The 16,033-nt window shown below is 39.6% G+C and overlaps 1 protein-coding gene across 3 annotated transcripts in view; it reads right to left on the minus strand.

Annotated features, from left to right (window-relative positions):
- The window catches only part of LOC116722060 (low-density lipoprotein receptor-related protein 8-like), a 97,696-nt gene that overhangs the window by 54,817 nt on the left and 26,846 nt on the right, over nucleotides 1-16,033 (minus strand). For all 3 annotated transcript variants that reach the window (XM_032566169.1, XM_032566170.1, XM_032566168.1), the window contains exon 3: nucleotides 10,411-10,533. In XM_032566169.1, coding sequence (XP_032422060.1) covers nucleotides 10,411-10,533 — 123 coding nt within the window. The remainder of the gene's footprint in view (nucleotides 1-10,410; nucleotides 10,534-16,033) is intronic.

The following is a 16,033-nucleotide window of genomic DNA, read 5'->3' on the forward strand; positions in this document are numbered from 1 at the left end:
GAGCACATCTGTTCGTACAGTAACAACATTGTATTTCTGTTCAATCTGAATTCCTATTTATCTCAGGCAAATCCGATTTGCTGAAGATTTCGATTAGGGAAAAAGAGAAAAATCTTTTGGATTACAAAAGAAGTTCTTTTATTCAAACATCGGTGCCAGTTTATGATTTGTACATGCAGAACACGATTTTTTTTACATGCTTTTTAATGCCTTTCCAGTTTCAGTTCCTATTGGTGTGGAGGTCTTACAGGTCAATTACACTCTGTGTGTAAATCACTTTGTTCTTATCACAGTTTTTCTTCATCAAAGGTCAATAGTGAATGTCTGTACATCATTTTCATAAAAATAATTGGAATTCAATTTCTATTGTCTGACTAATAGTAATTATAGAGACCATATTTAAGTGAATGCTCATTGAAGGACACAACTCTAACCCCTTCAAAATAAGAAATGGATGTATTTTTACCAATCTGCTGCGGTACATACAGTATGCAAGTGAGCACATAACTTTATACTGCTTTCATTAGTAAGAAGATAAAAAGAACAGATTGAGTAACTAACTATTCTACACCAAACTAATGCACAAACGGCTGGTATGAACATGAAGCTGGCTGAAACCTGCCTGCTTGTTTTTATTCAGTAACGCAAAGAGTTGAAGTTTCCAGTGACATTCAGGGTCGACTGTGGCTCTGTGGATAGAGTAGTTTGTGATCTGAAGGCTGTAAGTTTGATTCCAGCGTCCTCCTGCCACATGTCAATGTGCCCCTGGGCAAGGCACCTAACCTCAAATTGCCTCAAGTGTATAAATGTGTGTTTTTGAGTGAATGTGGGAATGTGACTCTAGTGTGAAGCACTTTGAGTGGTCAAAATGATTAGAAAGTTCAGTCCATTTTCTATTCAAGAATACAGTTGGAGCGATGGATGTACGGCAAGCGTGATGGTCAAATAACTATGTACTAATGTGAAGCCAATATCACTGATATCAGGTTTTATTTTCCCTCTTCTATGTAGAGCAAGAAGCATTATGATTACTAGGCCTGTCACGAGTACAAACTTTTCTAGACAACAAATTGTCCCCATAATTATTGCGATAAATTATAATTTTCCAATAATATATTGGTAATGGTATATAATATCCATGCCCTGCGACAAACTGGCGACCTGTCCAGGGTGAACCCCGCCTCTCGCCCGGAACGTAGCTGAAGATAGACACCAGCGACCCTCCCGACCCCATTAGGGACAAGGGTGAACAGAAAATGGATGGATGGATGGATATAATATCCAACTTCAGCCTCTAAAGAGCAAATAAACTTTAATTTTGTAAAGAACACTTACCACTGAAACTGGGAGATATTTTAACTATCCAAAATAAAACACAACGACCAAAGACAATAAATAAATAAAACGGTGATAAAAAGCACCTGTAACCAAAACCATGAATAAAATACTTCATGCGTCTCTGCAAACAAAATTTCCTTGAAAAAATATTAATCATCAGAATGGAAATTATCAAGCTCATTTTAAATTCACATGTGATTAATTGGTTAATTGTTCATTGCGACAGGCTTAGGGTTTACTTTCAATTCTATATGCATACTTGAAATGCACTCACTGTATAAAATGACCCAAACTTTTTTCATCTCTGAGTGATATTAGGGCTTTTTATAAAGTATAAAACAATTAAAATCTAATCTTAACAGTAAAAAGGAGATGCATACAAGCATGTTGCGATACAAGAGATATCAAAAATATAGATAATTAAATATACAACAACAGAAAACCATTGAAACACCTTCAGATGTTCACGTTGATTAAACCACTGGAGATTCACAAAGTTCTGTGCTTCTCTGTGGGACAGAATCATCCCCACCAGGGAGAGAACCAAAACATGCAGGATGCCGGCCCTCGAGAACCCACTTTGGGCACCCCTGAATTAGAGCCTAGGATTCATCCTCTGCCTGAGTGCTGCTGTCCTTGCAACAGTGAGAGGTTCACAGTAGGAAGGTAGGAGGAGGAAGTCCTGGAGACAGCTTGTGTCTGGGGAAAGCAAGCAGCAAAGATGGCTGATGCAGCCAGGCCATGACCCCTTCAAATAAAATAAATAAATAAATAAATAAAACTCTCAGAGCACTGACGTGGCCAGCACTCCCCGTTTCTACATCAGCAAATACTTCAGACTCAGAAACCCATGTGCTACCGTGTTCTGTTAACATGGAAGTGACATTTGCCTCACGCACAAACTACGGGCTGAAAAACAGCTGCAGGTAAATGTCAAACAGAAGATTTGTAGCTCTGAAGAGATTTCAGAATGAGGTGGAGAACTGAAGTCTGCTGTGCTTCGAACTGTCAGTCAACAATGTTGACAGATGTACGGTATTAAAATAATACTCTGGAAAATGTCCTGCAGCGATATAGGAGATAAGAAAATATCATGGACAGCAAATAAGCAGCTTGAACAAGCGGTTCTCGATTAGCAAAACAGAAAAAAGTATCGAGTCGAGACTCTAAATGTTTTCTGCTACTTTCATGCCAGCAACAGTGATGTCGAGTCTTTGTTCTGCGACTTGTCTTTTGCAGTCAAACCTAATTTGCTTCTTTCCAAACACGACTGTCAAGCACTGACAAGTGGAGTATGTAAATGCTGAACCAAAATGAATGCTCACGAATCAGTAACGTCTGAATGCCAAAGAATACAGGGGCTGCTTGGAATTCACGAAACATAAAGAGATGAAAGAGGTGAAGAGGAAGGCGTCTTAGAAAGAGGAAATGCTGTTCCACTGGGATGAATCTGTAGAACCTCGGAGAATGACGTGAAAAATCAGAGCAAAAGAGAATCGGTGAAGAAAAGAGGGATGTGTAAGGGACAGATGAATAGTCAGAGTGTTGCACAACCTTTCCCGTTTTTCTTCTACGGCTAAACCGAAGCCGTCCATACCAAATGGAAAGAGATGAGGGAGAAACGGCCGACTGAGCACAGAGCCGAGCAGAATGTGAATCTACCGGGCGGAGGGCGAACTGTCCTGTCCTTTTAACTGATGGCTCCTTAATGAAGCCTGAGCTCCGCTCCTTCAGATTCCAAAGATATCAGACCAGAGCCATGCCGTCTCAATCCACATCAAGACAGCTAAAAGTTAATGGATTCTGGTTTCAAATGGTAACAGCTTAATAAAGCGCAAATTTGCCACAGACGAATTATGGGCTTGGCTCACAAATCTACTCATGACTTCTGCTGCAAGACAAAAGAGAATTCATCTCAGCAGCAATGACACAGCACTTTTTATTTAATGGGTACGGCTAACCTTGCTATTAGTGGCAGCTTTTTACATCATAAAGCTTTAAATGAAGAAATAAAAGGCTTGAAATCTAGAAAATCATTCATGTGTTACATGGTTCTGCTGTAACATGGCAGGATTATCACAGGCCATAATAAGAACTACCCATCCACTCATAAATCCAGAGCTACAGTAGGATGATTTAGATCACGCGTGAAACTCAGGGCAAAGCCGATCCGCCACAAGAACCTTCAAGATAATAGTTGCGTGCTTAAATATTATTTCATCAATCAAAACAAAGCAGTTTCTTTATGTATAGTGCCAAATTTAATGAACATGAAAAGATGTTCAGTATTATTTAATTATAAATAGGAACAGGATTTATTAACTTGTTAACATTTTTTAAAATAAAAATTGAATATTTTTTCTTTACATTGTCCCGACGGGAACCTTTGTATTTTCTCGTTTCTGGTACGCCCTTAAATTTGACGCACAAGCGGTGGATGACGAAACTGCTTCTCTCAGCCCACGGTGGGTTACTGCGTGCTTCAAAATGGGATGCTGGAAAAGACTGTTGCTGTCTTCGAGTTGTGCTAAAGGAGTTAGCCTGTCAGCGAAACTATTCAGGTCTAAACTAACATCTCAATGCTAAACAAGTAACAGCAGCACAGACGTCTCCAAAGCTAACGTTAGCGTCCACATGTCCAGGGGATTTTTTTTAAAAGGATGATCAAGAGTTCCTGAAAAACTTGAAAGCTGAATAGAAAATAGAACTGTGCACCAATGTGATGGTGCAGTGACCTAAATAACAAATTCAAAACAACACATATCTTTGTTGTTGACCTCATATGTCTATTTACCCAATAATTTAGCAGCAAAAATGTTTTTTGAATTTAAAATGTTCCTTAGTTTGGCTACTTTTGTCAATAAATTCAGCCACAATTGTCCCTTTGTGATCTTGATATGGCCCAAAATGAAAATTAGTTTGACACCCCTGGTTTAAATCAAACAGACCAAGGGCAGTATCATTGGGAACACATGTACTAGAGAAACTTGCATCTATTCATGAGAAATAAACTGTCTGCTTTTCACCAATCCGGTGGGTTCTATTTACTGTGAGAGCACTCTGAGGCATGTTCACCTGTAAATGTCAAGGTCGCTGTTCGGGTGGTGTAGGATCTGATTCAACACGTCCATCTCGGAGCTAAAACAGGCGCAAAGTGCTTCGGCATCATGAGTCATTCTCAGTTTCACTGCTTCATTAAACGCGTTAGGATGGACATGTCTCAATCTTTGAATTATAGATCTGTAGTGAAAGAGAAACCCACTTGCTGCTTGGAGACTGCAAGATGTAAAATTGTTATTCTCAGTTTAGTGTGTTAGCAAGGAATACACTTTTGTTGCACGTTAAACGCGCGACCCCAGCTCCTGGATTGTTACTTCATTATCCAAATAAAACCACTGTGATCTGTTTTATTTTTCCCCCGCTGATTTGTTAACAACACCTCTCAGACTTCGTTTGGAGGGTATACTTGAACAGTTTTCTACCCCATTAGACCAATAACATGCACATCATTTTCCCCACTAACTTGATAATGTACAGCTTAAAGCAGCTGGGTGAAGATATAATCACAACTCAGCGTAGAGAGATGTGAGCAATGGAAACTAGTCCTGCAATCAGAACTAGTTTGACTTCATTCCTAGAAAATCAAATATGTTGGCTTGGATTCTAAACAAGTAGGTCTATGTTTTACTGCTAAAAATTATACGTTTTGATAGATGCTAATTGCATGATTGACTTTAATAAATCAGGGTTACTATGGCATCAAAGCAGCATAATGAAATATGAAGCTCTATGACCATTGGCCTCTGGGTGATGTAAATGTGGATGTGTGTGAGGTAGCGTGTGTTAGTAGAGCAAGTGTGTGTGTGCAGTAAATGTTGGTGCTAATGATTTATGTGGAATTGAAAGGGAATATATCTGACAGCACTCAGTACCCAGAACAGCATCGGTTCCTGGAAGCCACAGCGCCCCACGGAAAGCAACCCCCACAGAGCAACTGTTCGCCTGACATGGAGGTAGGTCAAACTGAAATCACAAAAATACATTTTTTCAATGTAAACACACCAATTTTGAAGAAACTCACGTTTTCAACAAAAAGGATTTGCGCTAGGATTAGGTCGTTTTTCAGCCGTGTCAAAGTAGAAAACTGCAATCAATGGAAACACCACTTTGCATCACGCAATTCACCAACAACCTGATGCTACTGCTGGCAGAGACAACAAAGAAGACGACAGGAAGTATTAGATGGTTTGTTTTTCATTTTTAGACAATGTGCAGCTGGCTCCACCAGAGCTCTCACAGCATCGAAGTTCATAAAAAGTTGTCATTTGAACATGTTGAATCCATCGCTCTTCTATAAAATCGCAGACTACAATTTCCCAAAGATACTGCATACATAGCCACTTTCAAGTATAAGGGGCTTGTCACTCCAGTGCCTGAATAAGACGCCGATGTCTCCTCTGATTGGCTGATAGATGATTAGCTCTAGCACCATGGCTGAAATATTAGCATAACGGCATGGAGAGTGCTGGAGTAAGCACTCTGCAGACAGTGCTTAGGAGTCTGATGTCTAAGTTTATATATCGTTTGAATAAATCTGAGAATAAAACTATCATTACCTTAGATTGATCTCAACACGATACCATTCACACATGTGGAAACACTGGTATAGTTGTCTGTGACTACATTTTATCTTATTTTATCATTTTAAATAATAGTAATTTTTAAATAATTGTAGATATGGACAGGTATGTGTACGTGCTTTTTTGTTTTGTTTCTTGTTTTAGTTGGACCTTGAGTCTGAAATAAAGTTTCTATACATCTTTCTTTAAACAAAACTGAGACTTTTCATCAGTTCATCAGAATTGATTGACATCTATCAACATTTGATACTTAATCTACAATCTAAAGTAAATATGAAGTGAAAATTTTGTATTCATTGCATTTAGAATGAGAATTCAGAATGTGTCCATCAGTGTGAGTAAAATAAATGTACTTACAAACACATTAAACTTAAGAGCCACAATGCTAAAACATTAACAGAAAATTTTAGTTGCAAATACTCAGTTTTACATTATCTCAATATTTATTTTAGGTTACATTGTGTTGTATTTGAGAGCATATTCTTTCTCTATACTGACAACAGCTGAATTTCTTGGCCAGAACACTGTTGTATCCTCAGGAGATTTCTACTTCCTGGTTAAATAATGCTTTAAAATACAAAACCCAAAGTCAATATAAGACCATGGCTTCGGCTTTAACTCCTCCAGAAAAATCCCAGCAGGATGTGAAAGTCAATATTTGTGCGGATTATGAGGAAACTTCTTTCATCGAAAAATCTATACTCCGCTCTAAATTATGCAACACGTGAAAAATTACATTAAAAGCAGAACACAGGGGGATTTAAAACTTCCATTTTCTTTTAATTTAATTCATTTGAATAATGAAAGACTCCTGAAGGAGCAGGAAAACACCAAAGTTCACTCATGACTGTCAGCTCACAGATATGTCTTCAAAATCCCCGAGGACCAGCCGACACACGGACTTGAGCTGAACTTATTAATTTTGTCAGGAAGCGTCATGCGGCTGCCAGCCCACCCTCACTCTTAAAGTCCATGAAACTGTCACTGCTGCATTGTGGGAGCAGGAGGAGCTCCTGCACAGCTGGCTGCCGTGGCCCACTTCCTCCTTGATTACACGCTAATCTAATTTGAAAGCCAGGAGCTCTGGCACTTCACGTGTTTCTCCAAAGAATCATTCATTTTTCACTGCTCGGGAGTTTGACTCGTTCCGTGTGGCCCGGATTCAGAGCAGAGCTACTCTAGCGTGTAATTGGGAATCCAATCAGTGAGGCAGAATGACGCTGGCACAGATGTCTGCAGCACAAAGTTAAAAAATGTCTCAGCAATGCGTGTGGAAGCGTGGTTGTTTGTATCACATGTTTGGGTACATGGAAAACATTAAAAACAAAACATTTAACTGGAGCTAGGCCTGTAATAATTACTGCCATAACACCAAATGTAATCTCTCAGTTAAATTAAAGGTAATGTGCAGGGAGTGTTATCTATGTGTGAATATTCTATATCTGTACGCATAAATCTTGTTTTGCAGCTCTGACCAGTCATGTCTGGGCTTGTTTGGATGAAAGGAATTGCATTTGATCAATACGATCTTTGAATTGGAAGATACACTGGATTGCCAAAAGTGTTATCTCATCTGCCTTCACAAGCATTTGAACTTGAGTGACAAATGCGTGTGGGAATCTAGGGAGATTTTCCACAAGTTTTAGGGTGTTTATAGAAATGTTTCTATCCAAAAGAACATTTCTGAGATCACACACTAATGTTGGACAAGAAGGTTTGGCTCTCAGTCAATCCTTGAAGGCGTGGCCAACATGGCTTTGTTCACTTCCTCCGCTGCTAAAACTACAAGGAGACTACAAATATAAAACACAGCAGAAAATTGACATTCTCGTTCACAACTCAACTTTCTATTTGCTGATTGGCCAGGATAAAATTCGACCCGAGAAATCAAACTCAATTGGAGGAATCCTAAATGGAGCACTGAAGGGAGATGAGAATTGAGCGGAACAACGACCAGGCAAGCAGAGGCTGTGAATACTTTGGTAAATGGGATTTCTTGGTTTTCTATTTTTTATGTATTTGGGAAAAAACACTCAAAAACATTTTTTACATCATTATTATGGAGTATTTTGAGGAGAGGAATCAATTTAATACAACTTGGAGTAAGGCTGTGACACCAAAATGTGGAAAAAGTGAAGTGGAAAAAGTGAAGCCCTGTACTTTCCATGTGCACTGCCTACAGATGTTAGCTAATTAACTACAGATTACGCTCCAGATGTATGTATATTGTGTCTAATTTAAACTACCAGTTTATTGTTCAATAATAAGCATTAGCTTATCCTTTTGAAAGTTGTACTAATTTAATTTATATCTAGCATGCAAGCTGAAATATCTTATTGCATAAAGTTCTCATTGAGTCTGTTACTCCACAATCAGACAAGTAGTAAATTGAGCCTTATGACAGATGATGAGATGACTGTCGCTCAAGATGCATTTCTAAAATGACCACTCTAGAGTTTCCCCTCACTCTTTTTGCCTCTTTGCTGTGTTTATATCCCAGCTGGAGTCAGTCAAACAGCAGAGAAACAGCTGTGGTGAAGATCTCATTAGAAATCTCCTGTTCAGTTGACGTTGTGATGATCTGACTCTTTCCATGTGAAGTTGTTATCTAGATACGCAGCGGCAGTAAGGTTAGAGCTTCTTATGCTCAAGCTGCTCTTTTTATGTGAAACCATATTTCCATTGTGGCCTTCTGGACGCCCACTGGAAAATAAAACCTCCGTTCAACTTCTGGAATTGAAACTTTTCTAATTTAAAGCATCAAGCTAATTCATGAGATTTCCATTTTGATGGATTACTCCCAAACTGGGACTGGGAAACTGGGACTATGAATCCTTCCTTCATAATCTTTAATTGCATTTCCAACATAAACATGTTGTCTTTCCAAAAGCCTTTTTATGTGAGAAGCAATGGGGGGATTCTACTTGGAATTAGAAAAAACCCAGACCAAAACATTCACAGCCAATAAAATGTTACAGAACTTGAATGACAACCTTCTTTCATTTTCAGCATGGTTCCACATTTGCAATCCCTCCTAAGAAACACTTCCAGGAGTTTAAATCTGAAAGCTATAATTATTGAGACTGGAACTGAAGTAGTAGACACCCTAGTGGCAAATCTCTTGCCTAATCTGAACAAAACTAAAAAACAAACCAATGTGGAAAACCACAAATACTACCCATTTACCAATTATTGTAAATATACGGAAACTACTTCTCTAGATATTATTCACAGTTTTACAAATTTCATGCAGTTAAAATCTCGTAATCCCATTTCCTAGTACAGCACTTTAAGTTTTCTGATAACTGAAGGGTAATCGAAGCAACCAGGAGCCAAAGAAATATTAAATCAAAGGGGGGAAAAAATTATTAACCTCCCCTGCTAGAGATTCTGCTCCATTTTGAAATGAACTCACCTCCATTGAGGCCTGGCATGTAAGACCAATGAAGCCGACACCAAACGTAAGCCACGCAGCATTCCCGGGTTCTCACAGCTTGGCAGAGATAATCGAGGGCTTTCTTGTACTCGCCGTCAGACAGCATTGAGTTCTAGAGTGAGTGGGCGAGTGGAGGCGGGCGAGACGGCTGAACCGCCACCAGAGCCAAGACAGCATTGGAAATTAGCAACTTGAACGCAGGTTCCAGGAGACGCGTGTTAAATCTAAAATGTCTGAGGTGGAGGCACAACACCGAAACCAGATACAACAAGAAAATGGCCGCAAAATTCTGTTCATTTGAAAAGGAGACGGTAGGTGCCTGCAACTGAGACAAATATCACAGTCGATCAAAAAAAGACCAGTTTCTGAATTTTAATTCAAAGTTTGGTGCCATATTCATTTTCATAAGCAAAAGATGGTGGCAAGTTTTACTAAATTAACTGCTGAGATCTAGCTTAAGCATCTAGAGGTAACAGAGTGAACTGAACAGGAAATTATGTTTTAATTAAAGGAAAAGACTAACACTAAAGAGCAGAACCCAAGAAAAAACAGAGGAACTCAACACAAACAATTTACAGCTAAAGACCTGAATGGCAATGATAAATAACTCAAAATGATCCATAAACAAAACAAGTGAGAACCTCTTTCTCCTTCCTGTCATTGTCTTCTTGGTCATTTTTGCCAGTAGTAACATCCGGCTGTCGATCACGTGGTTCATCTAATGCGAATAAAGTGTTCCTGTTTCCATTTTGCGAAATGCATCCATTTCCGAAATACCTAGCGCAAAAACTTTTTTTAAAATAATGTGAGCTTTTTCAAAACTGAGGTTTTTCAAGTAAGCAAATTTATTTTTGTAATTTCAATTTGCTCAATTTTAAGATCAATGGAAACGCAGCTTATGTTGCTAGGTTGTAGGCCTCTACTCACAGCAACTTTAGCTAATGTAGACAAAACAACAATCGCTTGGTGCAGGACAATATAGAACGTGGTACTTACTGCACGTCTCCTCTGCCTCATCAGAGCCATCTGGACACTCCGGTTCCCCGTCGCATCGCCACCGGCCCGGGACACACTGTCCGTTTAAGCAGGCAAACTCAGCAGGGGCACACGTTTTCCTGGCTGTTGAGAAAAAGAAGCACAGCTTAGGTCAGAGCGTGTGAATGTAGGGAAGTAAAACCTTCCCTACATTCACACGTAAATGTAGGGAAGGCAGTTTGACTGCCTTGTAAAAACAAGGCAGTCAAACTACGCCAGCCAGAAACTGTACACTTGACATAAATCCCAGCAAACATCCCCTGATCAGACGAAATCAGTCTCATCATTTCTCTCATTATTCCTGCCTAGACCTCGCCACCGCTGACACCCAGCGCTAATTATCTCCACTTCCAACCATTTCGGCGACTCTTGTTCATTGTGCCGTCTTTCCCTCGCTCCATCTGTCTGGTCGACAGAATGATCCTCTTCCTGCAGGTTTTCTATCGCAGAGCAGTGAAATGGATGCTAATTGCTAAATCTCAAGGAGGCTAAACGTTTTACCTTCCAAAGCTGTTTAGACAGTTGGAAAACATATCATGGGCGTAAAGAATCAGAGACATTTAAGGATTGTGTCTGTTAAGGAAGTTGGAAGAAAATTAGGGCCATGAGTTTATCACAGTAGCTTTCTCACTCATCCTTAAAAAACATAAACAAACGCTCTGCACAAAAACTTTGCCAAAGACTCGAACAAAGGCAGAGGTCAGAGTCAATCAATTTCCTGAGGCTGGTACTCCAGGAGGACCTGTTGTACACACTAATAAATCACTGGCTACAAGCCCTCAGCACAGTTGTCTGGTCTTGTTATTCACACATAACTGTTGCTGGTTCATTTTCCATTTCCCATCGCAGGACACCACAAAATGGATGTGTAGCCAAAGTAAGCAGTCAGCGATCCGAGTACACGTTCCTAGACTACACTTGGATATGATCCTGTCACAATAAGGAATACACCAAACAACAGCATAAGTTAAAATAGGCTTTAACTTCCCCTTTGCGTGCTCCTTTGTATAGCTTGATCAATCTTTAAAGTGATGCTGCCCTTTATTATTATTGAAAAGCTGCCATTTTGGGCGTGCCGTGGTGGCGTAGTGGTTAGCGCGACCCATATTTGGAGGCCTTGAGTCCTCGACACGGCCGTCACGGGTTCGACTCCCGGACCCGACGACATTTGCCGCATGTCTTCCCCCCTCTCCTTCCCCGTTTCCTGTCAGCCTACTATCATATAAGGGACACTAGAGCCCACAAAAGACCCCCTGGAGGGGTAAAAAAAAAAAGCTGCCATTTTGAAAAAAATACAGCAAACACATGACACACGGTACAGTGTAGTTAGTTTGTCTCCTTTCTGTTATGAATGCCCAAACTGGTAGTTTTGCTTGTGTTCAATAACTGAGGCTAATGATTAATTTGGTTTTGAAGGGAAATGTTTTGTTGAGATTTCTTAATCCATTTTATTTATTGTTTTGGTCTTTTTTTCTTCATCTATTTTAGATATTCAAAATGTCCTCCAGTTCCAGTGTTGAATGTTCTTTGGAAATCTAATTTTATTAAACTTTAAAAGGCTGCATTTTCATTATTATGCCTTAGTCATTATATTAGTTGAGAAAAATGGTCTCAAAATGACACGATTATCATTTATTGAAATAATTTCCAGGACAATTTATTGTCCAGCAAAGTCATACAAAATTCTCTCTCATTATCTGACATCAGCAAACTGATAAGGAAGGACTGGTAAGCATAAATGGGGTTATATCAGTTTAGTTCCTGCTGAAATAAAGGTTAATAATAATACTTTGACTGAATTCAAGACAGGTAACAGTGATGTCATTTAAGACCCATGTTTTAAACCAATCAACAAATCCCTTTGCTTATTGCCTTTTTAATGACAGATGCTGCCACTTCTGTTGCCTCGATTCATTTGTATAATGGCTAATCAAGTGTGTTTGTCTAGTCCCAGGACTTCGGGGGTAAATGTGAATGAGTGAGAGCTCCATTCAGTCATTTTCTATTTTCACCCGACCCTGATCACGGTTGTGAGCAGACAATCACAAGTTAAACTCAGATTTTGTCTAAGAACAAAGTCAGAGAAAGCATAAACTGCTAATTACCACAGAAAACAACAATAGCCAGACTAATTAAGGTTGCACACTAGCGTACAACTAAGCACCTACTTATGTCAAGCCTTTCCCCTTTAAATCAACAATCGATGTTTCTGCCTACCAAGCTGGACTTGGTAGGCAGAGGGTATTTGCAGTGAAGGTCAGCTGAGAATCAGCTGTTATGTGATTTTCCTGACTGCTCTCCAGCTGTAAGAGCCGCGAGAAGCTCCTCGCTGAAAAGCACTCGCACAAGACGCCGATTATCGCTCACTAATTCTTGCAGCTGGGAAAACACTAACAGTCTTCTAGCTGCATTTGGAGCAGTAAATGTGTTTGTCACAAACTCTTTTATGCTTTTCCTGCAAAATGCATGAATTGACCCGGTTATGCTGGAAAGAAAAACAGCAGCATTTTGCTCTGTTTTCCTTTTTGTTCTTTCAAGTTCAGGTGTTTCTTGGCGTTGCTTCGTATTTGTCTCTGTCTTATTGTAAATGACGAAGAATATAAATATGTTTGACGGTAATTTTTCTTCAATAAGAAAGGAAACACATTTTTCAGTATGAGGCTTATTTTTCACTTCTATCCTCGGTGGCAAGCAGGAATGAAGATCATTTTAAAAATAAATAAATAAATAAAAATTTAAGATGGATAGCTAAGGTAGAAAATAAGGACTGTGGCATTGTTTGAACATTTCAATTGTAGTTATGTAATATCATCTGTCACATGGCATATTTTTGAAATATATACCTTCTTGGCTCCTCAAAGAACCTGTAATTTATGCTAAAATGTAGCTGCAGCTTGGCAGTAGGTGGTAAAGACATCCTGCACAGAGAGAGAGCGGCCAACTCAAACCTTCATAAGACATTACACATCCTGCTGGGGATATTTTAAGATCATTTATTCTCTTTTCTGTTAGAAAAGCAAAAGTTAACTTCATAGTATTATCACTGAAAAAATAATGTGATTTAAGAAAAAAAAAAAGACAAACATGAAAACACAATTCAAGATGAAAAGCTCTGCAGTACTCGGACGGTTTAGACATTTTTTGATTGCATGATGAATGAAAAAAAAACACTGATGGGCTGCGTATCTCCTGCAGGTCAAACGCCTCCTCATCGTGCAGCTACTCAGAGAAACGGAGCTTCCAACCCAATCCAGCTGCGCTCTGCTCATTTCACTCGAGGTCCACGAGGGCCACAGTTCACTTGGCAATAATTACCCCGGCCGGTTCGTACCATCTGCTTGAAATTACTTTTTTAGTTTTAATTGGGGGCAGGGAGGGGGAGTTTGCAAATGTTAGGCTCATTGGGAAAGGAGTGAGCTTGATAGGCATCGAGACAAAAGTGAGATGAGAATCAGCAGGCAGAAGCTCGATCCGCAGCACGGCTAATGGAAGAGATGCACACAACCAGATCCCACCACACCCGTAGACAAACTACTGCTGCCTGCCTGCTCAATTATTAATCGCCGATTCCAACACAGGGACACAGTTTTAGCACATCAGAGAAAAATCTAAACAAATGCAGTTTGGTGTTATGGTGAGTCACTGCTTATCAGCATCACAAATAGGATATGACTCAGTCAGAATGATGCCTATGTGAACACAGACATATGAACCTAAAGGCTTCTCCCCTGGGATCAAAGTTGCCAACATTTGCATTCTTTTTTATTTCCTTCTATAGGGGAATTTCAGACTGTCTTGGGTTTCTATTCTAAATGAATATATGCAACTTTAAGACAATAATATTCTATCACCAAGTATCTAGGCAAACCTGTGGCATAATGATCACCACTTAAAGATCCGAAATATAGCCCACACACTAACAACTGCGATAAAAATCAACATAAGTGCTGCACACACATCATCTGAGCAATTAAGTTAATTATTTGACCACTAGGGGGCACTCAACATCGTAGAAGTGGCGATGCCAACACCAAAGGGGCGTGGCTAACCACTTAAAGCCTTCACCTATTCAATATGTCATATGTATGAGGCGTTCCACTGTATCTGGTTGAGCTCCATGTTGTTGTCCTCAGGCAAGCTTTGCGGACTACTAAATTACTATTAATTTAGTAATCATTTGCTTTATCAATTATTGTGATAATTAGTCAAAAAAACATTTGTCACATTCTGCAGATTTTTCATTTAACTACCTAAACCTTTTTATACAATATTAGACATACATTAAAATATTAAAATAAATCATTTTGTTCCTTTTTTAAATACGAAAATGAAAATTTTATAGTCTAAAATGCAATAACCTGCCATCCTTTTACACTTGAGCATTTGCAGCAAAGGATGCATGTGCAGCAAAAAGAAAATACCTCCAATGTCAACTTGTGAAAAGCTAAACCTTTTCTGCTTGATTTAACACCAATACAGTCTCAGGATAGTCTGCTGATTATTTTCTTGGATCCACTGAGAAATGATTGGATAGCAAAAGGTGTGCATTTATGTAGGAACTGGTTAAACTTCTTTTGTAGCTATTCAAGAAATAAGTTGCTAAAAAACAGTTCACATCTTTGGGGTTTTAGATATACACATAAATAAATACAAGCACAACCCACTATTTCCCCAGTGTTTTATCCATCCATCCATTTTCTGTACACCCTTGTCCCTAGAGGGCTTGGGAGGTGTGCCGGTGCCTATTTCCAGCGAACGTTTCGGGCGAGAGGCGGGGTATATCGTCTGTCGCAGGGCAACACAGAGACAGACAGGACAAACAACCATGCACAAACACACACTCTCACCTAGGGAGAATTTAGAGAGACCAATTAACCTGACAGTCATGTTGTTGGACTGTGGGAGGAAGCCGGAGACCCCGGAGAGAACCCACGCATGCACAGGGAGAACATGCAAACTCCATGCAGAAAGACTCTGCATGGATTCCTGGGCCAGGAATTGAAACAAGGACCTTCTTGCTGCAAGGCAACAGTGTTACCAACTGCGCCACTGTGCAGCCCTCCCAGTGTTTTTATTTTACAACAAATTATATAAAAGTCCATTATTCATTTTTGGTGACCCTGAGGGGCTGAATGCAGATAATGCAGTGATAAGCACGTTCCCCCGTGTATCAAAGATGAATTGCCTCATTAGCTCAGAGTGAAGTATGGGAGTGTTGTCAAAACAGGAGGCATTATGTATCCTGTCGGCCAAAAGCAGCATGCAAATCACCACCCTCCTAAAATTAATGGGGTGTGATGGAAGCATAGAAAATGCAACACGACATCAACAAATCCTGAGACAAGCCGTTCTCAAAATTGTTTTTGTAAGTAATAATTGAGTTTAATTGGGCTGATGCGTGAGTTTAGCTGCCTTTGAAGTGCCAGGTGCAGATTTTGTTTCCAGTTTTTATTTACATTTCCACGGTTATTGTGTATCCAGAAGATTCATGTTGTTGTTTTAGCTATCGCTAGGCAACATCGAATGCTTTCTGCTCGTTTATATATAAACTTTTGCGTCACTCAGTGGCTAGTAACGCAATACC

The sequence above is a fragment of the Xiphophorus hellerii genome, chromosome 6 (genome assembly GCF_003331165.1).
Source record: "Xiphophorus hellerii strain 12219 chromosome 6, Xiphophorus_hellerii-4.1, whole genome shotgun sequence".
In the NCBI taxonomy this organism is placed as follows: domain Eukaryota; kingdom Metazoa; phylum Chordata; class Actinopteri; order Cyprinodontiformes; family Poeciliidae; genus Xiphophorus; species Xiphophorus hellerii.